Genomic DNA, 24,189 nt, shown 5'->3' with positions numbered 1-24,189 from the left:
TTTAGAATTCTAGACTTGTTTAATGTAGAATTAATTTAATAACTAAGGATGTACAACAATTATAATATAAATATAGGAAAAAATGTAAATGCCTGGATTCAAGAAACTAAAAATAAAAGTCCATGTAATTCCCATCGTGTAATACTTGGGAGGCGCTTAAAAAGCTAACATCATTGCCTACAAAATACATATGTTATCTCATAGACAAAAGAAATCAAAACATCACAGAAAACAGTTACTTTCACAAGATTACCGGTAAGGCAGGCTGCATGGAAGCCTGAGACATATGAGACATCATCATTCCAGGCATTACTGAAGACATCATTCCAGGCATCTAGAACAAAAGTAAAAAAAGATTACTATATAAGACCAAAGCACCTAATAGGATTTTAAGAATCTATCTGGTTATTAAAACTAATATGTACAACTTAGGATTAAAACCCAGTGAATACTATACTACATGAATAGTATGCTTAGTAAGTGCTTGTTGAATGAATGAAGTATTTTTTTTAATGATCTACTTTAATACTTATGTCATTATTTATATGTATTGTCATAATTATTTTAACAAATACATTTAAAAGTTTAGACTATTATGTTATTTGTAACTTAAAATTTAAGAATATTAATTTCCTTTTAATTTTAACTCAACACCCATGTTTTTCTCTCTTCTTGGGAGCAAGGCAAAAAAAATTTTTCAGCGTTTCTCACCTTTGATTTTTAATATCTGATTAAATAATTTTCATAGCCATCTGGTCTTTTTAAAACTTCTAGCTCAAAGGTACTTATAATTCAGTGACTTTAAACAAATACATAAAAAACAGACTTTTCTAACTCAAATCATCTATGCTCTTTCTTATAAAGAAAAACTTAATAAAGCACATACACACATGCATATCTGAGGAAAGAATATATTAATTTGGGGGCTTAAACTCATCTACCAATAACTGTTATCCAAATCTATGAATCAATCTTCACTACTTAGTATGAATAAAAATCATGAAGATTAACATAAATTTCCAAAGGATTCTGACGCAATGTTCACATATATTAGTATAATCTCACATCATAACTTTAATCTTAATATGAACGAATTTAAGGAAAACATGAAGGGAGATAAAATTATACAAAACAATCATAGGTACTGGAACAAGGTAACCAGTTATTCAACAGTTTTAAATTAAATGAACAATCTGAGAAATAGGAACAACAAAAAAGAAATAAGCATATTGGTCAACAGGAATATATAAAGCCTACTAAAGGTAGAAAACACTTGAACACTGACGTTTATTACTTGTGAAAGTCAACTCATGAAGCAAAACCAGGCTAAATTATCATTAAAATGAAGTAGTATGGTACTAATGGATGAAAAAAACAAAAAAGCCTTTTTGTTCCACAAAACATTCAATAAACTGTTTAAACATCACTGAACAAGAACTTGACTAGAAGTGTGACTAGAATCTGAAATACAGGTCAAATAAGTTTAAAAAAACAAAGGACAGAATTTGAAAACAAAGCAGTGACAAGCCTCTACAACTCAAACTAACAGAATGAGAACTAGGCTTTTTCCCCTTCTCCCCTCAACAGATACACCCTCACAATTCTGCTTTAGGCTAATAGCAAATATGTTTGAATTCTTTTAAGAACTAAGTAATTATGGGGAGAAGCATGGTGGGCAACAGAGAGAAATGGCCTGCTATTAAAATGGTCTGCATATAAAATCAAAAGCTAATAACATGTCCAAAACCTAGACTTCTAATCTAAATGGAGAACCTGAAATTTGAAAACTTAAGAGAAAAATGAATCAAAGTATTTTCTCATAAGAATTAAAGACTGTGGGGGGAGGGATAAACTGGCAGTATGGGATTAACAGATGCACTCTACCATACATAAAATAGATAAACAATAAGGATTTACTGTATAGCACAGGGAACTATATTCAGTATCTTGTAATAAACTATGAGAAAGAATCCAAAAAAAGAATATAGATACACACATATATATGTATAACCGAATCACTTTGCTGTACACCTGAAACTAACACAATATTGTAAATCAACTATACTCCAATTAAAAGAAAAAAATAAAAAGAAATTCCACATTAAGCAAATATCAAAACTATGGCTACAAAGACTTTGTGGCAACATGAAAAATGCTTCTGACTCCATGTTAAGAGAAAAAAGTCATAATCAGAATTGTGTGTACACTACGATTAAAATTTTTAAACACAGATGTACATACAATAAAATTTGGAATAAAATTTACCAAAAATGATAATAGTTACATTAGGGAGATGGAATATGGGTTATTTATTTTTCATTCTACTTTTCAAACTTTCTGGAATGATGTCTTTAAAACTAAACATGTAAATTAAAAGAATTCTCTGCTAAATCTTAAAAAAAGAATTAAAAACATTTAAAAAGGGGGTAAAAATCTCCATCATGCAACAGAGCATTTCCACACGATAGCAGTACAAATGACTGTACAAATAAATGTAATTTCAAATTAAAGTACTCTACTTCATAAGACACACAGTGATCAAAGCCCACCCAAAACCAAAGCACAAAAGAACTTACATATAACAAATGTTTACTAGACCAGGCAATGACACAGCAAACAATATTTGAAAATCATTAAAGAACAGAATTTGACAAAGTTCTCTCAATTGTTCTTCTTCCCACACTTCAAATTTTAAAACATCTCAAAAATTTGCCTTTAGACTAGAACTCATGGTATCGGTTATATAATGAGATTTAATGTCAAATAAAAAGCTAAATTCTCCCTCTGTATCTCTGTAAATTCTGAGGGGTAACAACTAGTTAAGCTTGTTTAACCTGACGAAAATTGGCAAGATTCTTAAATTATGTACAACCGAATATTCTAAAAGTAAATAGATAATTCTAAAGCAAAACTGTGATGTTATTAACATGAAACCAAAGAACAAAAATATAAATACGCAAAATACTATGTTTTTATGAAAAGCTATTACAAGAACTTGGCCTGTTTCCCAAAGCCTGAGGAATCTATTTTGTGGAAATGTTATGATTTCCATTTTTCATTAATTCTAGGATACACCTAATATGGAGATGCATGTGTCAACCCATCTGACTGAAGCTGAATTCTTTCAGAGGATTTGTGTTGACTTCAGCCAGTCACTTGGCAGCACCATCAACCTGAGACCATTAAAAATTTCTAAGTTATTTATTTACTTGTTTTAACACCACACTGATAATGGGAATATAGGCTGCAAGCTTATGAGAGAATTGGCGTGTGGTTTAAATCCTCAGAAGTGATTTTTCCCTCCTTTTGCCCAATAAACAAAGTTGAGACATTCAAGTTACTTTGCTGTCCTTTTTTCCATAGCAGATTTACTTCTTGCTTCACACGGAGGGAATAGCCCTTTGGCATCCCAGCTTTATTCGTAGACTTCTCATTTGTTTTTTCTCACGCAGGGCACCTAATATAATGGAGTGTCTCATCAATGATGACATCTTAAATTCAATGAAAACAGGATGTTGGTTCAAAATGGTTACAGGGACAAATTCTTAACATAGTTGCTACAGTAATGCCACAACAAATTCCACAAGCCAGATCATTCTTAAAGCTACAAAGTGGTAGCTCATACTAAGCTTATTGTGAAGCATGTTATAAAATTACAATAACCTTGTAGAGCTTCATAAATTTCCATTTAAGCTACTTTGGCAAATATATTAAGTGCTGTAATTAAGCATTTCAGTTGTTAGGAGACAGAGAAAGAATGGTTAAGGGTGAAAGACATATATGTGAGATGTAAGCTAAATTGCTTAAAATATTAAACATCTAAATTTAATGGACACTTTGGCACCTTTAAAAAGTAACTCAGATATAAAACTTGATACGCTTTATTCAAAGTGGCCAACGATTTGTGTGATATGTTTCTATTTCTCTTCCTTTAATGATAAAAGTTAAATCAAGAAGAATCTCTTGAAAATTCTAAGAATCACCCATTTGAAGAAAATTAAAAATGAGTAAAAACTAGGAAGCAGGGCTTCCCTGGTGGCACAGTAGTTGAGAATCTGCCTGCCAATGCAGGGGACACGGGTTCGAGCCCTGGTCTGGGAAGATCCCACATGCCGCAGAGCAACTAGGCCCGTGAGCTACAATTACTGAGCCTGCGCATCTGGAGCCTGTGCTCCGCAACAAGAGAGGCCGCGATAGTGAGAGGCCCGCGCACCGCGATGAAGAGTGGCCCCCGCTTGCCGCAACTAGAGAAAGCCCTCGCACAGAAACGAAGACCCAACACAGCCAAAATAAATAAATAAATAAATTAATTAATTAAAACAAAACAAAAACTAGTGGTTACCGGTGGGGAGAGGGAAGACGGGAAGGGCAGTCTAAGGGTAGGGGGAAAAAAGGGTTATTATAAAAAAAACAAAAAACAAAAAACAAACTAGGGAGCACCACACAATCCGCTCAGTCATTCTTAGCATCCCAGTTTAGAAAATGTCTAATGTTAGATAAAAACAAGCATGATTCATTGATCACTCTAGATATTTGAATTATAAAAAAAGGTACAGTAATAAAAGCAATCCTATCAGTGCTACAGCAAATTAGTTATACAAAATGTAAATCAGCCCAATTTTATTAGGATATGAAAACAAAAGTGTACATCTTCATGGGGGCACCTCAGAAGTTCTTTTCTTCATAATTATTTCCTGAAGTTTTTCCTGCTGGAAAGAAATCACACAATCTAACCTACCTTTTGTCTAAATATTAACTCTTGAATTTGGTTGATTTTTAAAAATCACTCTTGCTGCCAACCTGTAGCTACAAATTGATTACCTAAAAAGTTTGATTCTTGCCTTTATACTTGGTTCCTTTTAAATGTGCTAAAGTCAATTCCACAAATATACTCTACAGAGGCTATTAACATTAAGCACAGTATTTAAAAACAACTATTCCCTACATCACTAACTTACCTTATAAACAAATACATAAATGAATGCAAAAAATTAAGTTTTGAATAAATGCAAAAACTACATCTTTGAATGTAACTAAATATTCATTCAATTGGAAATAAATGGAAATACCTGTTTAAAGCATGTCCTTAACAACCCAAAGTGGCTGAATTTTGGGACAATCATTTAACCTTACTTCCTCTTCATCTACAGTTATATATAAACTCAAAACATGTCATTTTCTTATATAAGAAACATTAGATAAAAAATAGACAATATTTGCACAAACTGCTCCCACAGGGAGTAGAACCTTACCATTTAATAAGTCAACTGCCAGTATTCAAAATTATTTAGTTTGCTAAATTCTCTCAACCTGGAGACTTTAGAATTCACTGAAGTATACACTATTCCTTCAAATTCTAAGGAGGTGTAACATGGCATAATCTCATACTGCTATACAGGGAAGCAGCCTAGTACAGCTATTGAGTATATTCTGGAATCAGACTGCCAGAATTCCTACCCCAGTTGGCCACTCACCAGTTATGTGATCTTGGGCAACTTTACTTAACCCCCAATTTCCTCACCTGCAACATGGGGAATAATAGTACTCATCTGATAGGACTGTTGTAGGGATTAAATGGAATAATACATGAATACACACAGGCACTTAGAACAGCGCTCAATAAATGAAAGCTGTTTTATTACCACTGCTCTCTTTCAACTCATGTAATGAAAGTATCTCTCATGTTGCCCCTTCTCTCGTCTATTCCCTAGCTATCTGTTAGTTAGGCACTTTGGTTCTTTAAAGGCATCTAGTAAATACTGTAAAACCATCACCTTCAGTAGGAATCAACACACGTAGTGAGAAGTCAATCCCAGATTAAGGATCACATTTAGTGCTGGCTCTTCAATGTCGCTTTACAATTCACTCAACTCTCTAGGCCTTCCTATTCCTATCTATAAACTGGACATCTATCTAGCCAATCCACTTTTCAGTGAGGAGGATCAAATTCAATAGGGTATATGAATCAGTTATATACAAACATGATGATAAAATTATAACTCTAACACAGATTAGGTATCACAGTTCTATTCCCTGAAACCCTAAAAAACAAAACTATGCGAAAAAAAGGCAAGTAAATAGTTCAAATTATTTAGTCCACTGTCTCTTGCTAAACCCAAAACTTCTTAAATGAGGGTACAGAAAATATAAAAAGAAAATCACTGGGTGTTGATATGTGACACAAAAACTTAGAAAAGGAGCTGAATAAAAATGAATTGTATCATTTGATTTTTAAAAAGCTCTAAACATACTGGGGATACACACACAAATTTTGGTGTCTCAAGTCACATAGAATTAAAGATTTTATAAAACGTACTCTAAAAATCATCTAAACCTCCTTTTGGTCATGAGCCCTCTAGAACACAAGTACAGAGGGACACAAGACTATTACTATCTTCTTCCCCAATTCCTTTAAACTAGATTCAGTATTATATCTAGCTAAATCATTAAATATTTGTCCATATGAAAATTTTTAGCTCCTTCTCAATTGTGGGCACCTTTAGGACAAAGAGCATGTTTATGTAAGTATTACTCGTACAGAAGACAGTTACATAGACATAGCAGAGACTCAAACACTTGTAGTAGACAACTTTATGACTAGTCCTTGTTTCTGTATAAGGAAAGAGAGGGTAATTTTCTATTATATTCAACAAATATATGATCATAAATATGTAATGATCTTAAAACTACTAAAAAAAAATCATCTTTCAGAGAATTAACAACTTTCTTGATACCCAATGACCAAAGAAAGTATACCAAGCCCACGTTCTCAAACAGAAACTTAATGCTCATTCATTAATCAAAAGGTAATTTAAAAAGTCTTAACCCAAACAGATCAGGAGCTAATAAATAAGATTTGAGAATTTTGTTAAAAAAAAAAAGTCTAAGATAAATGAGATGAAAATTTTGTTTAAAAAAAAAAAAAAAAATGAAAGCCTAAGATAAAGCAAACTATATTTCAACTCAGTTCTCACTTGCTGGCATGTTTAGTCCTTTAAGAGACATGGCTAACAGCAACACTCAGATTTGGAGAAGATTCAGATTTCCACTTTGAGTGTAGTGCCCCAAGTAAGAAAGAAGCAGATAGAAGGAGATTTTCTTTCAAGCCTGTCATGCAAAATACCACATCTTTAGTAACCGCTAACTATACTTAACTTCTTTTAATAAGTAGCAGAAACATGATGACTTGACTAGGGAGAAAAAGAAAACAAATATAAAAGATTCATCTCCACTAAATATTCAAATGTCTACAAGTATCGTGACAGTCAAATCAGCAGTTAAAAGATGAGAAAAGTGTGGCCAAGCATCTGAGTGATACCTGTAAGTTCCCTGAGTGCATGGTATATATACAGCGTTCATCTTTGTACTAATACACAGTCAAGAAGAAGCTTAAATGTCTATTGACGAAAATGGGCAATGTCTACTGGCTAAATTGACCTGACAATGGAAATATGAAGATATGGAAATAGGAAATAAGAATGAAAGACTAATGACAACTTTAAATGAGACAGTGTATATCTACTCCTTCCACCTTACAAACCTTCACAACTTAGGCCAATTATTTCTCTAGGTAAAAAAACAAACAAAAACTCTAGTACATAGCTATGGATATAAGTAGATGCCAAATGTGTACTATCTACTGATATACCACTTGATAATGACTGGAAGTCATGTCATCAACATTTCTGACAAACCCAATAAAAACCAACAGGTTAACCCATTGAGATCTTTTCTTTCTTTCTTTTTTTTTTTTGACCAGGCTGCAAGGCATGCAGGATCTTAGTTCCGCAACCAGGGATGGAACCCGTGCCCCCTGAGTGGTGTCTTAACCACTGGACTGCCAGGGAAGTCCCTTCTTTTTTCTTTCCTTTCTGATTCCACCATTAATGAATACATTTGTTGCACTCCTACAACTCTATGAGCTGCTACTTTTATGTTTGTTAATACTAACTTATTTCCACATTGCCCTTTTCTCCTTAAGAGCAGACTAAATGGGTAAGTGGCCCCAATTCAGCTTTTCTCGCAAAATGTTAATTATAGGCAATGTTAATTCTATGCAATGTGCTAGACAAAGCAAAATAAACAGATAACAGGGGGGTAAGGGAGACTGTGGAAGTGGGGGAGGGGAAGATGGCCAACTAAAACCGAAAAATACTAAGTAAAAAGTTTTAAAAGGCTTCTGCAAGACCTCTTAGCATCTTTAGAAAATACTGCACCCTGCAAATCTCAAAGGGGTGGAGGGGTACAGTTCATTCTTCCAAAGTGACATGGTCTTTTTACATCTCTCCAAGTAATCCCAATATACTCAGAAATACTACTCTAGCTGAAGTTTTTGAATAGATGAGTTCATATTTAAATGAGTTGCTATCTAAAGATAATGAAACTAAAACCTATCAAAATCTAACCATATACACAGCCCAAAAGTTATACCAACACATTAGGTATGGGTCAATCTATGTTTTAAAATGCACTCACCTAGGTAATATAAATGCATAAAGTTACCTAGATTCAACAATCTACGAGCAGATAACCTAAACAAAAAAATCTCTTTTTCACTGGCTAATGTCCAATTCAATGGCAAGGATCCTATAACACCCAAAAGTGAGGATAACTCAAAAGCAACAACAGCATTATCAATTTATCAAATTAGTCAGATAAATCTAAGATACCAATCAATATATTGGATTTCTCTGGAAGGCCTATATTCCAAATCATCATTTCTCCCTAGGGTATGGAAAAATCTGGTAAAACTTAAAGAGATGATCACCAATGAAGTCATACAGACAGAAATACATTTGCCTGTAATTTAAAGTAAATGGAAGTAAGTTCTTTAGTTTTATTCACCAAACAAAAATTACTTATTTCATCTTATTTATCTTCCATTTTTGTCAAATGAAAAATCAACAGTAGAGGCAGACCCTAAAAACAAGAATAAGTGGTAACAGTGTAAAGTCATAACTAACCGCTGAAAAGTCACATGTAACACTGACTAACTTTCTGGCTTATATTGTAGGAAAGAGTATCTGCGTTTGATTCATTCATTCAACAAGTAATTTACTGAGCACCCATGATGTGCCAAGAACTGTGCTCAGCACCTATAGACTTCTTAAAAGTTCAGAACATAGCCCCTGCCCCCTAAGAGCTTACAATTGTTGGAAAGGCAAAGCAAATAAACCATAATAAAACAAAACAAGTGCTAAAATAAGTGAAATAGTAAGAGTTATGGGCGGATTACATAGGATTTTATTTTAATAATCTGAAGGGGAGGTATATGCTGGGAAAATTTATTGCTGAGGACCTCTTGGAGAAGGCAGGACTTGAAATGGCAGAATTTAGGTAAATAAGGGAAAGTTCATGGTAGTAGAGAGCTGGGGGGCAGCAGAGCAAGAAAAACAGCACAAGCTTGGTCATGAACTAATAAAGTTACTCAAAATACCATGAAAAGACCAGCCCGCATTCATATTAGGGAATGTGAAGACATGCAGCTCAGAATCGTGCTCTGAATTATATACTATGGGAGATAATTGAAAGTTAAATTGTGGAACGTAGACATTATGCTATAGGCACAGAAAAACAGTGGAAGTTCTAGGGCAAGGAGATAACTCATTGAAATCTAAAAAGAGTTTTTTGGGGGACAAGCTTGAAGCAAGAAAACCAGCTCAAAAGTTGTAAAGAGTATCCTAGGCATGAGAGTGTAATGACTTAAGCTCAGATAGCAGCAGGAATAGAAATAAGGTCTATAAAAACCTGCCTTACTCAGTACGAGAACATGAAAATCCGACTATTTTTAAAGAGGAATTATTCATTTATCAGTTTATTGAACAAAGGCAACAAGAAAAATATACTGAATAATTAGAATTAGGGAGGCATTACTAAAAGAATTTCCCGTTTCTACTTGCACATCAACCCATAAAATCTTATACATATCACCTATCCTTATCAAATGATCTAAATTGAATCATAGGTTGTTAGAGCTGAAAGAGACCTTAATTCTTTTACTCTACTCTTCTCATTAAAAGAAGAGGAAAAATAAGAATTAAAGAAAGAAAAAAAAGTCAGGCAGGAAGACTCTTGGGCTTAAGTGAAGGCCAAATTGCCTGTGAAAAGGATGGTTTATGTTGTAGAAAAGACAACAAAAGAATGAGACGTGAAAATATTTTAAAGCAAAACATTATTTACAATACACATAGAGAAAGAAGACAGCTTCATACATAATTATATCTTAATACAAATCTCTACTGCCACCAAGCAGGAAAATTATTTTATCATTAACATTTATAAACTTGTAAGGTCCCTTCCAACTGTAAGATCCTATAACTCTGTAAAAGTAGAAGCACAACTTTCCCATCTGAAGTTAATGTACAATAAGAAAGGCAAGTTTAACCTACAGGATAAACTTGAAAGAGTATTATTAAGACCTATATGATAATTTCCAAATATCTATTACTACTAATAGATTCATCCTAAATTCTAAAAAGGCATTCTAGGTTATCTCCTGAACTAAAACAAAACATGCTACTCCTCTAATCTAAATCATTTGCTGCATTTCAAAAAGTACAAACTCTGGCTTCTGTAGACTGTTATGTCCAGTCTGCATATTATTTTACAAACAAGTTTTAAAATTTCATGTCATGTTCAGTAACATCCCAAAGACCACAATCATGTAGCAAGTAAGACTGCCACCAATTTTAGTCCTCAGCTGGTCCCAAAATGAGATCTTAATGTGAACTAGGCAATATACATGAAGGTTCCATAACCTTCAGTTGCAAAGTCTAAAGATTTTGTGAATTAACTTTTTAAAATTGGATGACAGAACCCTACCAACTCTGTGTCACTGTAGTGAGCTATATAGGTACCCTGCTTCTTCTCATTATCTTCTGACCACTTACTGCTCACTTATACTTCTGAGGGCGGGTAGACAGAAGACATGATGCAGAAAAAAGGATCAAGTTTGCGAATTATCAACTTTTATTTTAAGGTAGTTGTTCATAGGGCTTTAAATTAGATTTCTGAATACATGACTGTTTATATTATCCATGCCCTCCCACTCTGTTATCAAAGCTAAAACAAGAATTTGTTTTACCAAGACTTGGGCCCCATATTTGATAGATATCAAGAGGAAAAAAAGGAATAATCTAAGGGAAAAAAAAATGGGGATTCTCTTGAGTTCCTCAGAGCTGGGTTCTTAAGTCATTCAATCGTTATCCTAACAGGAGCCAACAGAGAGACTTCTAAACATCTAAATAGTCAGGTACGCTTAAAGGCACATGGCATATACTGGTCTAGGAAAGAAGCAGAAGAAAACCACAAGGTAAAATTCAGAGTATTTGAATGGATGTGTACCAGGTAGCAAATAACCTTACTAAGAAGATGGTCACTACAGAGCTAAAGAGAAAGGGCCATAAAGCAAACTGTGACCAGCTTATGTCAATGAGATACATGAGTACTTAAAAAATAAAATCTGCATTTTACTCAAAATGACTAGCTGGTATCTTGGTTTTGGTAGTGCAACAGCACCAACACAGCAAGGGTAAGCAGGTCAATCCCTTGCAAAACTTACCTTGATTGGCCCAATGGAAACAGAAGGCCCCAGAAAAGAGAGAAGCATCTGGCAGTAGCAAATTGTTTTATTTTATCTTTCTGTGGAAAGAAACTAATTTTAAATAAGAACCAGAGCATTTAAAGAATAAATATTTTTTAAAGCTCATTATCTAGTTAGAGCAGCTCTACTGAGAAAACAAGAAGAGCTCCTTGCTGCTTAGAGATGGAAAGAAACAGAAGAGGAATCAGAGTTGTTTCTCCATCACCTAGGGAGTTTTAAAACTTGTGTTATCCTAGAGTAACAGAATAAATAGTTCTTTTATTTAAAGAACTCCTACAGGCAGAATCCTTTGGGCCTGGTGCCTTTGAATAAAACTTTTTATACAAAATTAAGGGCTATACTCTTAAATACCTTAAATAAAAAAGAAAAAAACCACTTGACATTAAGCCCTTCTATTCTTAAGAAAAAAAACAAACAAACATACACACAGAGCGAGCTCCTTTCTCCACTACAATTTCACCAATAACTCAAACCAAGGCTTAAATGATTACCAAACCAAATGATGCCCCCAGCTGGCAGAAAGATCATATCTAATTGACTGGCTTTCCAAAATATTTTGTTAGCCTAAATACTTGATGATTTATTGAAACACTAAATGGAAAGAACCCAGCCACCAAAGGATATGTGTATTATAGAACCTAACAGGGGGCATAAAATTATTTACGGTAACTGAACCTGTTACCTTTCTTGGATGCTTTTCTAGAAATTAAGTTCTATTGAATTCGTTGAGTCAGCATTAAAACCTTTTGGTCCAAATCACTCCCACAAAATGTTTACAATTTATGTTGGAGATGGAAGGGACAGCTCAAAAGCAGAAGTGCAGAAGCAATAATCATTTAAAAAAACAAAAAAACCCAAAATAGTATAAGTGGAAAATAAACTACCTATTTGGCACCGTCCTATGAAGAACCAAATCAGAGTAGAACCTTCCCACCTCCACCCCCACTGCACACGCACACGCACGCACGCACGCGCACACACACACACACACACACACACACCAGGAAGCTTTTTCAGGAATAAAATTAATCCTAAGCCAAAGGCCTAAACAACTGCTGTTTTCAGATTCTATGCATGTACAAGGTCCACCAACAAAAATTATATTGACATAGCATATTTACTTCAATTGACATACTTGGGGGGAAAATCATTAAACTAAAAAGCCTACATGTACTTTGCTACTTTTAAATTTAAAAAAACAAAACAAAAACAACTCAATTTTGTTGCTGTAGAAAGTAAATCTCTTATACAGATTTTTCATTGCAGTCAAAATTTGGTTACTGTCATGATTATACAACATTTCACTTAAAAACATTATTCTGGAATAAACTGAAATTTAAACAGCTGTAAGTATTGACCCAGATTTTGAAATTCTTTGACACAAGAATACCACAGGCAAAAGTAAAAGAAATACAAAACAAAACATTCTTACTTGTCCCATTGGTGGTCCTCCCATTGGGGGCATCATTTGCGGCATCATTCCATGAGGTACAGGAGGCATATTCGCTCTCTGACCCATAGGATGCATTCCCATTGGGGCATAATGCATGCCAGGGTGCCCCATCTGAAAAAGAGGAACAATTTAAAAATTAGCAAGTACCAATAAATGCTTCTCAAAAATCTGATTTCTACAAATCAGTTATATGCATGACCTAATATCTGGCTAATGTGTGTGATTCAATTACTGAATTAGTTTATACTTTCTTGTCTTAAATAAAACGTACAACACCAGTATTTATGAGCTTGCACCTGACCAAATTCCAGAACAAAATGGAAAAAATTAAAATCATCACTGGACACCTAATTCTTAGGGTTTTTTTTAAAGCATGCTGATTTAATCAGTTACCAACTGGCTTGCTAAACTGGGAGGAAATGCATGTGAATGCCAACTTAACTGTTATGGTGAAAACCACAACTTTGTCCTACTTCACACAGATATCAGATAGTCAACTATTTTTATTTCATAACTTCATTTATTCTTAAATTCATTTCTAAGATGATTTTAAGCTTTAAAACGCTGAATTTACCCAATTAACTCAGATGAGGGCTGGTCTTACATAAAACAAACAGTATGGGTACCCGGGGACACTTCCCTCCTAACAAGCAAACATATTATTTCCTAAGAGAATCTCTAACACAGCTAAAATTACTCCTGCAAAAAACAAAACAAAACAAAAAACCCAAAGAATGAGGTCTGTCACTCACGGACACTAAATGCAAACAACTAATTCATCCATCTTAACGCGCTTTTATAAGACAAGTACTTTCTTTACCTGTGTGTCCATTGTTACAGGTCTTAAAAGCAGGAAATTATCTCCTGCCAATTCTCCCAGCTGTCCCCCCGCTGCAGACAACACTACTACTAGTGAAGAAATTCTGGCAGCCTCTGTTAAAGTCTACCGAATCAAGTCTCCGCCTTCCCCCCGCCTGCTTAATCGGGCCTACCTCTCCAAAACGCTCACCCCGCCTAGGGCCCAGCACCTCCACCGCGCATCTGCCTAGGCCAAACCCACTGGGAACTTCCACGATCCCACTTCCCTTCCTTTGTGCATCCCCGCTCTCCCAGTTCTCTCCCTCGGAACATATCCCACCATCTCGAGCTCTTCCTTCGTCCACTCTCATCTTCTCCTCCTTCTGGAGAAAGCTTCCTGTCTCTGACTCCGTTTTTCATTGTGCCGCTTTCCCCCTGCCCCACCGATCCCTTACCGAGGGCCGTCTCCTCAGGAAGCCGTCAGCAGAGACCCAAGAGCTGGAGCAGAGGCTTGAGCCGGACAATCTCCGCTCCCCGTCCCCGGGACCCCGCGAGGGAGGATGGCTCTCCATTTCACTCACCATGAGGCCTCCACGCTCGGCTCCCGTCCCCGGCCTCATCGTCGGACTCAGACTGCTCCGCCGGCGGCCACTGCCGCTACACATACCAACAAGAAGCGATCTGAGTGGCTGGCGCCCACTGGGGCTAAAGGTTAAAGGCTGCCCTGCGCTACGGGGCGGGATCAGCGGGGCCAATAAGCTGACAGGCTTCCCCGCTGTCCAATCAGACTGCGCTGCCGACACGCAGCTCTTCGGCGATTCGCCCCCAGCCTCAGCCTCACTCGGCGTCGCCTGCATGGAGGGGGGAATAGGGGGACGGAGGAAGTTTCTGCGCCGACTCCTCTGCCGGGAAAACTCCACCAACTTCCCCCGGGGAAGGGAAGACAACTGAGTCCCAGCTTCCCGAACTTAGACAGCCTCACCCCCTAGGGGGTGGGGCAGTGGGGGCCTGCCACCTTCACCCCCCGCCCGAGTCACGTACGCCCCACAAACCTGAGGCCGCCAGGGGTTGGGTAGGGTGGGGTGGGGGTGGAGTAAGCAGCTTCTAGCGTTAGCGGTGGCCGGGGCCGGATGCGCGCGCGTGGGGCTCAAGGTGGAGGAAGGGGGCGGGGAAGGCGAGAGGAGGGGTCGTGAGGAGCGGGTTCGAGCTCAGTACGCACCAGCTGGCGATCGCGCGCCGGGGTGGGGGTAGGAGGCGTGCCGAGCGGTGTGGAGGGAAGTTGTGGTAGGGGCGGGGAGAACAATGCGACAGGGAAGGAGGAAAGGGCAGTTAAGGGAGGCGAGGGCGCGGGAAGCTGAGCTGCCGTTAATGAGGGAAGCCGGGGCGAGTGCAGGCGTAGAGGGGAAGAAGGGAGAAAGCGAATAGGTTCGGGAACGTGTATTAGAGGGGCATGGGCGGGCGCTAGGACCGAGCGTCGGGGAGGTGCGGCTTTGGGGCTCCCTGGGCGCGAGCTTCCATGGAGGTGACGCGGCGGTGGCGGAGATCGCTGGCCCGGACTAAGCACTGCAGGGAGAGGACACTCGGCTACGTTGGGCCTCGGCTTGTCTCTCCCCGCGCACTTCACTGCGCGCCTTCCTTCATACTACTTGAGGGTCATGCTCTGGTCCGGGGGCGCCCAGCCTTTCCTCGGGCCCCACGGCACTTTCCTCGCCTAGCCACGCACCCTTGTGCACCCCTGCGCGCCGGGGCCAGGTGGTGGAGGCCGTGGAGGGCCTGGCCGCTGATTGGCTGCTGCGACCGCGGGGCGGGGCAGGTGGGCGACGCTTGACCTCTGCGGACCTGACTGTTTTTCCCGCCATGTCGTTCGTGGAGAGCGGGAGGCGCTCAGCCCTTTCTCGCCGCCGTCTGAACACTGCTGTCCCGTTTGCTCAACCGGCGTTTTCCGCTTTCACTCAGGGAGACAGCTGGGGTGAGGGTGAAGTCGACGAGGAGGAGGGATGCAACCGAGTGGCCCGTGACCTGCGGGCGGAGTTCTCGGCTAGGGCGTCGTCGGAACCTAGAAAGGACTCGCTACTCCGGCCAGATGGGGACGGGTCTCCCGCCCTGCCCGATAAACGCAATGGCATTTTCTCGGCGGATGCGGGCGGCAGAGTCCAAGCCCGGCGGTGGCCGGTCCAGGTCCTTTCAGTTCTCTGTTCGCTGCTGTTTGCCATCCTCCTCGCCTTCCTTCTCGCCATCACCTACCTGATCGTAAAAGGTACGGAATGAAGCCCGGGCCTTGAAGTGTGTCCAGAGTTTACTTTAGTTGAGTCTGGACGTGGCTCTCCCCTTCGTCTCCCTCGCTCCATCAAAGGCCGGCAGGCTGGTAGCCGCTTTCATCCAGAGTCCTCGTCCGCACCTTTCTTTGATCTTCTCCCTTGTCTTCTCTTTTCTTAACGGTAGAGGACCTTGGTCCGTGATCAGGAGACCCATTTTAAGAAAGGGTTTTGATAAGTGGGTAGTCTTGAAAAAATATCTTAAAGTCGGTGAACACTTGCGGTAAAATATTGGCAAAATCAAGCAAAATGCAAAACAACCGTCATTAAAGGAAGACGGTGCAAAGTGTAATTATTAGGCTATATACGTTCAAAGAGTTTAATCCACAAATGGTTAAAGATGTACAATCCACCGATTCCTCTGTACACGTTGAATTGCTGAAGGACAAAGATTTCCATCGCACAACCCAAATTTCTACTTGCATAGGTAAAATAGACACTCTTGGGTTTTGAATTAGGTTTGCAACCCAGTGTAGTGGTGAAGTTCTGTTGTAGGAGCAAGATAGTAGGTTCTCTCTCTGATTAATGGTGTTATTTTCCGTGTCTTAAGTTGAAATATTGGCCAGGTTGGAATAGAAAGAGATGTGCCTTGCAATGTTTTCCAGTGCTTATACAGATGTATTATGTGGTTGGATATTTTATGTTGCAGTGGAAAGAGACCTCAGTTTAAGTTTCACTTCTCAGTGGTGTGTGACTTTGGCTAAACAAGAAAAAATACCTTAGTCTGTTGTATGAAAAGCACCCAACACATTGCCACTCGAGTATTTTACTTCACTAAGTAGAGTTAAATCTATTTAATTCCAGTTTTTATTTTTCCTCATTGCTTCCAAGCCCCTAGTGGGCTGTAGATGGCATCTAACACTTTACCATGCTTGATTTTCATGCACAAGACAGATTGGCAAGTTAATGTGAGAGTTTTACCTCTTCATACAATGATATTGGGTGTAAATTGTCAATGTTAAATATTTGGGTGCCAATGTTTCATTCCTCTATCACTTCCCTCCCCCATTTTTTCAAAGCAACTCAGAGTTTTGTCTTGTAGGTAGTTTAATTCTCTTTTGCTCTGAGAGATTGCCTTTGTTCATAAAGTCACAAAACCTGGTTAAGTTGAAGTACATTGCAGAACACATTGAGCTGTGCTTATTTTGGAGGGTGGAGAAAGGAGCTGAACTCAAAACCTAGTAATTCGCATTACATAAAATGTCCAGGGAATAAAGATTCCCATTTTATATACATGGCAGTTGACTCATAAAGACATCTTATTTGCTTACTGAAGGTCACTTAGCTAGTAAGTGGAATCAGAATTTGAACCCAGTTGTTTCGGGCTCCAGAGCACTTTCCACAACTCCACAATGCCTTTCTGGCCTTTGAGCTACTCTTCAAATTATAAAATCGTCTTTTTTACCCAAGCCCTTTTTGTACTTACAGAGTTACATGCTGAAAATTTGAAGAACGAAGATGATGTACACACTGGACTGTTAGGTATGGACTTTATTGTCACTTGATTTGATTTTTGAGCTCACTTTTGTTTTTCTAGATTATGCTTAAACTATACAGAATTTTGGTTAAATACTTAATATATTCCCTGTGCAATTTTGTTTCACTCTTTTTCATTTGCATTTGTGTGTGGTAACTTTTGTTAGATTTTCTTTTTACATGTGTATGGGGGTATCTCCGTGTGTATACCAGACATACTAGGAATACATTCTGAATACAACTGTATGTAACAAAGACTCAGAGAATACTTAACGTTTCTTAGTTACCTTTTGGAAAAGTCTCTCTACACTTCTTCCCAGGAATTAAAAACAAACAAAAAAACCTTACCTCACAAACTTAACAAAGATAACATCTTAAGCCGACCTCATGAGAAGTTTTAAGTTCAGATCCCCTTATAAGCAACTTGGTTTTTCAAAAAATATGAAAAGCATTGGGCATATTTACACAGGTTAATCATGACTAGGAGAGAGTCAACCTGAGTTTCTGTAGTATGTCTGTAGAATGCTGCAGTTTACAGGTTTGTAGTGAAAAATTCAGTTGTTTATCTTTTTTTCTCTCTGCGCCGAAATGATTATGAAGACTTCAGAACTTGACCTGTCTGGCATATTTTGCTCCTGTTTGCTGTAATTTCTTTGGCTGACCACTCTGAATTGGGGTGGGGGGGGGTGGGAAATGGTTGAGATCCTAAGCCGCATGTTACTCCCTCCTCCAATCTTACCTAACCTATTTAAACTGCCTCCTCAAGGCTAAGGTCCTCATGGTGATACAAGGTATAGTTCACCTGATTTTGCAGAAGGGGAACCTTTATCTTCAAATTACAAACAACTTAGTTTGCTAGATGTCCCATGAAAACTTGTCTATGCTTGTCTCAACTTCTTGCATGAGAAAACACGTACTTTTTAGTTACCCATTTTGTCAGTGTGTGTTGTTAAACTGTTTCATCTCTAAAAAACAACCAAGATTTTAAGGCTTTTCATAGCATTTATTAATCTGTCAACTCTTGCTGCAGTAGAAACTGAATCTTAAGAACTAGACATGAATTCTAACTTGCTATTTAATAGTTGGCAAGATTACCAACTTACAGCTGAGGAAATGCCTATAAAATTGTATCCTTACGTTTTTACAATTGATGTAAAAGTTTTCACATGAATCCAGAATCTGTAATAAACATTGTTGTTGAAGTCATCCATTCAGAAAAATCAGAATGCAGCCTTTTATCAGATGATACTGTTTTTTTTTTTACTGTTGTATTTCATTGTATTTATTTTGTCTTGTTTACTAGGAACCTCACAGCTAAATGTAATGTTGATTGTGTATTACCTTTTTTTGATCATAATTAGTAGTCTATACATGTTGTTATCTTTATATTTCAGTGACTAATGTTTAAATTTTAACGCATACTGCCTCAATTCTCGTTTGAAAGTGGGTTGGTTTTTAGAAACAAATAATGTGAGCCCAGTAACTACTCTCCATGAAACAGTTTTCTTTCTAGACAGACTGATAAAAATTTTGCACATGACAAATATTTTTTATTGCAGTTTAATCCTAGTCCAAGGTTGGCATAGCTCAGTAAAAGCAGATTATAGCGGTGATTCTCATTTTGGTATGTGTAAGAATCACCAGACTTTCTTTTAAAAATCATCTCTAGACTTTGTTTCAGCCCCAGGGTAGGACCTAAGAATCCTCATTTTTTTACAAGTTCTGATAAACCACAGTTTGAGAAATACTTTTGCAGGGCCAGAATCGCAGTTTTTAAAAATGTATTCAAAAGTAGTTAAAAGTTCTTGAGAGTTGACTAAGGACTAACAGGCTAACAGGCTAACAGTATATAAGCTAACAGGCTAACAATATATAAGCCTAAATGCCTGTTAAGAAACTAAGGAGCTGAGACACTGCTATTCTCTTGTCATCCTTGTTTCTCTGAAAGAAATATTCATGGAAAGCCCTGTTTATAGTTTTTAAAAAAGGGTTCGTGATGAGCATTGTATCAGTGCCTTTGGGGAGTTAATTGATCCTAATGGCTAACAGAATTAGGCTGTCACAGTGTTCATCTTCACTAGTGAGGTAGTCCAGCCAGGGAGGTGTGATTAATACTGTCAGCTGATTTTGGAACTCATCTCCCCAAATCTTCCCTGGGTGGCATTAGAGTCACACTGCAGAGTTCTTAGGGCTTTCCTTTTATAATTATCCTGCAAACCATCCACTATTGTAAGCCTGTTTTTCATGGAGATTAATAAAATAAAACTTCTGATTATTTAGTTAAAATCACATTCCTATCATTCCTCCTTGAAGTTATTTTCCGGCCAAATGGATTGCACTAATCATATACGACATTGAGTTGTTTCTTTTTTGCACATTGGCTTTTGTATCTGTCACATTTTCCCAAATTTTATCACATTTCACACAGTCCTATTTCCAATTTTTGCGTTTTTTCCTAGTCAATATAAAGTATGATAAAATGACCTTTTATTTGAGGCAAACTTGAAATAAGTACATAAGAAAAATAGAAGGAATTGCCTTTAGCAGAAAGTACTTAATCTAAGAATATTGTTATCAAGTTAAATGTAGGCCTAGTACTTTTATAAACATTGTAAATAGCGTCATGCAGAAATTGTAATCAGATTTGATGGAGTTTTTTCAATGTCTGAAAAGCTTTTAAACTTGATCTTTGGTGCCTGTCATTTCTTGACACCTACTGGTTAATAGTTACCTTTAAGTCCCTTTTGTGGCTAGGAGCAGATTCCTAGCATCTTGCAGTGTCAAGGGCTATTCTCATTTTTTAGCTGCCCATTTACTGCCTGTTTTATGCCTGAGATGTTTCCAGGCTTCTACACATTTACAGAGAAGAGATGACTGACATATACTGAGTTCAGTCAAAGATGAAGCCAGCTCATTTAAAGAGTTGATGATTTATTACTTTTCTTCTGCAGAGTGATAAGTGAGACTTTACCATCATAATTTCATGATACAGAACATTAGAAATATGGTAAAAATTTCCAAGAGAAAGGGTGTGTTGCGAAATGACCCATCCTCTTAGAAAGGCACAAGTTGGGAGCAACTCACTCGGTTTCTTCCTTGCAGTGAAAAATGATTGAAACCATGAACTTGAGCTTTTTAGGGAATGTACGAACCTTGTAATTTGAGCCCGCAGTCTATTAAGGAAATGATACAGTGCTATCTGTAGCTGGGTGGAGTAACTCTAATATTTAATTTAAAAATTTACAAATATGTTATCCTATTCTGCAGCACAGTCTTTGTAAAATTGTGTATATTGCTTACTCATATCAGTAAAAGAACCAAGGCAAAAAAGAAGAGAAAAACAAAAGCCCCAAAAGACTAGAAGGATACAACCAAAATGGGTTTTGGAATTATAGTTAGTTTTTTTTTTTTTAATCTCTGTTGTTTATAATGAATGACCATAACTCCCAATGAGAAAAACTTTGTTTAAAAAGAAAGCACAAGTTTATGGAAGTGTGAATGACACGTTCAACAATTAACAACACTGCTGAACTTTTACAGTATGCCAAAAACGTGTTGTTTCACCTGGTATTCCCAACTATCCTGCATCCATCAGTATAAAATATTCCCTTCTAAACCATGAGATAGTTTAGGCATGGTAGCAAGGCAAAAGCAGTACAGGTTATTAGCAAGAATTATCAGCGTGCAGCTAAATTATTAGTCATGAAATCATTGCAAATCTCCTCTTGACACGTAAAAGCAGTAATGCGAACCAGACATTAGGACCTCTAAATCTCAAGAAATTGGTTTGTTATTGTTAGTATGATACTGCCTGGCCCAACTTTGGTGATCAGGAGGGATGTTTCTGAGGCTAACAAAGCCAGACTTTAGCTAGCATCAGAATCACCTGGAAAACTTGTTAAAACTCATTTTACTGGGCTTCACCGGGTCCAGAGTTTCTGATTCAGTAGGTATGGGGTAGAGCCCAGAAATTTGCATTCCTACTAAGTTTCTAGGTTATGCTGATGCTGCTAGTTTACAAGAACTACTGGTCCAGTAGTTCCCATCCCCCAGGTGTATCAACAACAACAAACAAACAAACAAAAAAAACCCTGAAGATTTTCTTTTTTTGCATTTATAAAATTTCAGACCCTATCCTTATCTCCTGAATCAAAGTTAAAGTCACTTAATGGGCTGCATGCTCAGTATGCCATCAGGGTCCATTGGACCCAGTCTTCATTTTTAAATTTTCTTGAGCAGTTCTATTTGTAAGAATTGTCATTTCATATCATTTACTCTTTCTTAGGGGACCTTCCAGAGAATAAAGAGAAAATTGAGTTATATTTTTTTCTATAGAATAAAGCATATTTGATCTTGAAATTACCATATTGGTGTATTGGCCCCTTTTATAAACCTAAGATATAAGATTTTAATGAACTTATTTTCCTGTATCTGGAAACATTTTGCTATTTCATTATTTTAGGAATCATTTAATATTACTCATCAATTATTCTCAACTATGCTAAAAAGAATAACATGATGGAATCCTCCAGAGCAGAGGTCAGCAAACTGTGGCCCCTGGGCCAAGTCTGATCTGCTACCTGTTTTTGTACATTAAGTTTTATCGTAGCATAGCCTTGCCTCTTGTTTTATATATTGACTATGGCTGCTTTCATGCTACAACAGCAGAGTTGAGTAGTTGTGAAAGAAACCTGATGGCAGGCGAAGCTGAAGATAATTTACTATCTGATTCTTTTCAGAAAACTATAGTATTCTCATCCAGTTAGTCATTCAACAGAAAGGACATCAGACAAAAACACGAACCATCCCCTTTTGCTAAAAGAATGTATAACAGTCTTTATCTTTTATGAATCTGTGCACGCTAATTTATTTGATACTGTTTGTAAGTGGAGAAATGCTAATGGCAGGTGACTGGAAAGGAATGGAAAAAAAATCATTGGATTGAGCATTCAAATTGTTAATAAGTCTAAAAGTGAAAATGTTTTACAAATTATGGAGCAAAGATGGTTGTCTTCCATGTCTTGTAAGCCATGAAAGATTTTAAAAATTCCTTCAAGCATTGTGTTTTGATGATGCAAGTGCATAAAGAAAAAGCAAAACTAATAATAAGCTATAACCCATTAGAGATGTATCTGAAGTCTAAAATCAGTATTTACAGGATGGTTATGTTCCAGATACATGCATGAAGTTAGTAAGCAGTTATTTGCACTTAGAGGAAATGCCCATTTATAGTGTGTTTGTTTGTTTTTAAATCAGGGAACCTCAGAATAAAAATTTGGGTTTACTATATCTATTAAAATTTCTAACAGTTTTTTTCAGGCTTTTTATTCTTTTGTAAATTGTTAATTAAATGATTAAAAATAAGGGAAAATAGATAGCGAGAAGCCTCCACGAAGCTGGCTCGTGCACTTACTCCCTCTCTAGACCTTACCCCACCCCGTCTGTTCAGTGGGACCTAAGTGGTTTCAGAGAACCTTCCCATCTGTACGATGCGTGGGGGGAGGGGCTTTGGGGAGACTGCCCTCACCCGTGAGTCTTTCAAGCCCAGCTTGGCCGCCAGCTTCTTGCGGTCAGGCTTGTTGATGTACTTCTGCTTCTGGAACATCTTATCCAGCGCCTTGCACTGCACGTCGGAGGACACGTCTCTACGCAGCATGCCCCGACGAGGCTTGCCGCGGGTGGCCAGTGGCCAGGAGAAGGTCCCCGGGATGGGCACGACGCTGGAGGACGCTGCAGAGGCCAGGGGTGCGAGGACTGCTCCTGCTAGGATCTACCTTTGGCAGGTCCTTTGTGTGTTTTGACCAACCATCCATCCATGTCAGGTTCCTCGCTCTCTTATCACCCGGCATCCTCCTAGCCTCAGGGTACCTATGGTCCCAAGCAGACACCGCAGCCCCAGGTCTGCCTCAAGACATTTCTGCTCAGCTCTAGCAGCTACTATCTTGTTCTTGTTCCGGAAAGAAGAATCTGGATTAGCACAGCTAGTTTTGCTAACAGGTTTTTAAAGCATAAGTCACAGCTTACTGAACAGGCTGCTCTCCAGTCCAAGGCCACATCAGTTCACCTCAGCTGAGGCATAGAGCAGTGTGAGAAGCACCTGGTGCAAAACACAGCTCTTTAGAGCAGTGAGGACTGTAGCTCTTGCTGGGCTTGTCTGCACTCGGTTCTAACCTAGGTTGTGTCTAGGACTGCTCCACGTTCATTGTCTTCTTAGCCAACAAGAATAAATGCTAGGGGACTTCCCTGGCGGCACAGTGGTTAAGAATCTGCCTGCCAATGCAGGGGACAGGGGTTCGAGCCCTGGTCCAGGAAGATCCCACATGCCGCGGAGCAACTAAGCCTGTGCACCACAACTACTGAGCCTGTGCTCTAGAGCCCGCAAGCCACAACTACTGAGTCCATGCGCTGCAACTACTGAAGCCCGCACGCCTAGAGCCCGTGCTCTGCAACAAGAGAAGCCCGCACACCGCAATGAAGAGTAGCCCCCGGTCGCTGCAACTAGAGAAAGCCCGCGTGCAGCAACAAAGACCCAACACAGCCAAATT

General features: G+C 38.3%; 2 protein-coding genes across 10 annotated transcripts in view; one reads left to right on the top strand and one right to left on the bottom strand.

Moving 5' to 3' along the window:
* The window catches only part of PRPF40A (pre-mRNA processing factor 40 homolog A), a 54,058-nt gene extending 39,031 nt beyond the window's left edge, over window positions 1-15,027 (bottom strand). For 4 of the 8 annotated variants that reach the window (XM_068545102.1, XM_068545103.1, XM_068545104.1 and 1 more), the window contains exons 1-3: window positions 14,309-15,027; window positions 13,035-13,166; window positions 254-334 (exon numbers count right to left, since the gene is read on the bottom strand). In XM_068545102.1, the coding sequence (XP_068401203.1) occupies window positions 254-334; window positions 13,035-13,166; window positions 14,309-14,710 (615 nt within the window). In that variant the 5' untranslated portion in view covers window positions 14,711-15,027. The remainder of the gene's footprint in view (window positions 1-253; window positions 335-13,034; window positions 13,167-14,308) is intronic. The other 4 variants (XM_068545106.1, XM_068545107.1, XM_068545108.1 and 1 more) reach the window with 1 other exon arrangement.
* Window positions 15,028-15,174: 147 nt separating this feature from the next.
* The window catches only part of ARL6IP6 (ARF like GTPase 6 interacting protein 6), a 35,513-nt gene continuing 26,498 nt past the window's right edge, over window positions 15,175-24,189 (top strand). Inside the window, exons 1-2 of one of the 2 annotated variants that reach the window (XM_068545112.1) lie at window positions 15,175-16,110; window positions 17,597-17,650. In XM_068545112.1, coding sequence (XP_068401213.1) covers window positions 15,711-16,110; window positions 17,597-17,650 — 454 coding nt within the window. In that variant the 5' untranslated portion in view covers window positions 15,175-15,710. The remainder of the gene's footprint in view (window positions 16,111-17,596; window positions 17,651-24,189) is intronic. The other variant, XM_068545110.1, reaches the window with a different exon arrangement.

This window comes from Eschrichtius robustus, chromosome 5 (genome assembly GCF_028021215.1).
Source record: "Eschrichtius robustus isolate mEscRob2 chromosome 5, mEscRob2.pri, whole genome shotgun sequence".
Lineage (NCBI taxonomy): Eukaryota > Metazoa > Chordata > Mammalia > Artiodactyla > Eschrichtiidae > Eschrichtius > Eschrichtius robustus.
The sequence above is the reverse complement of the archived record's forward strand: the minus strand, read 5'-3'. Positions and strand labels throughout refer to the sequence as shown.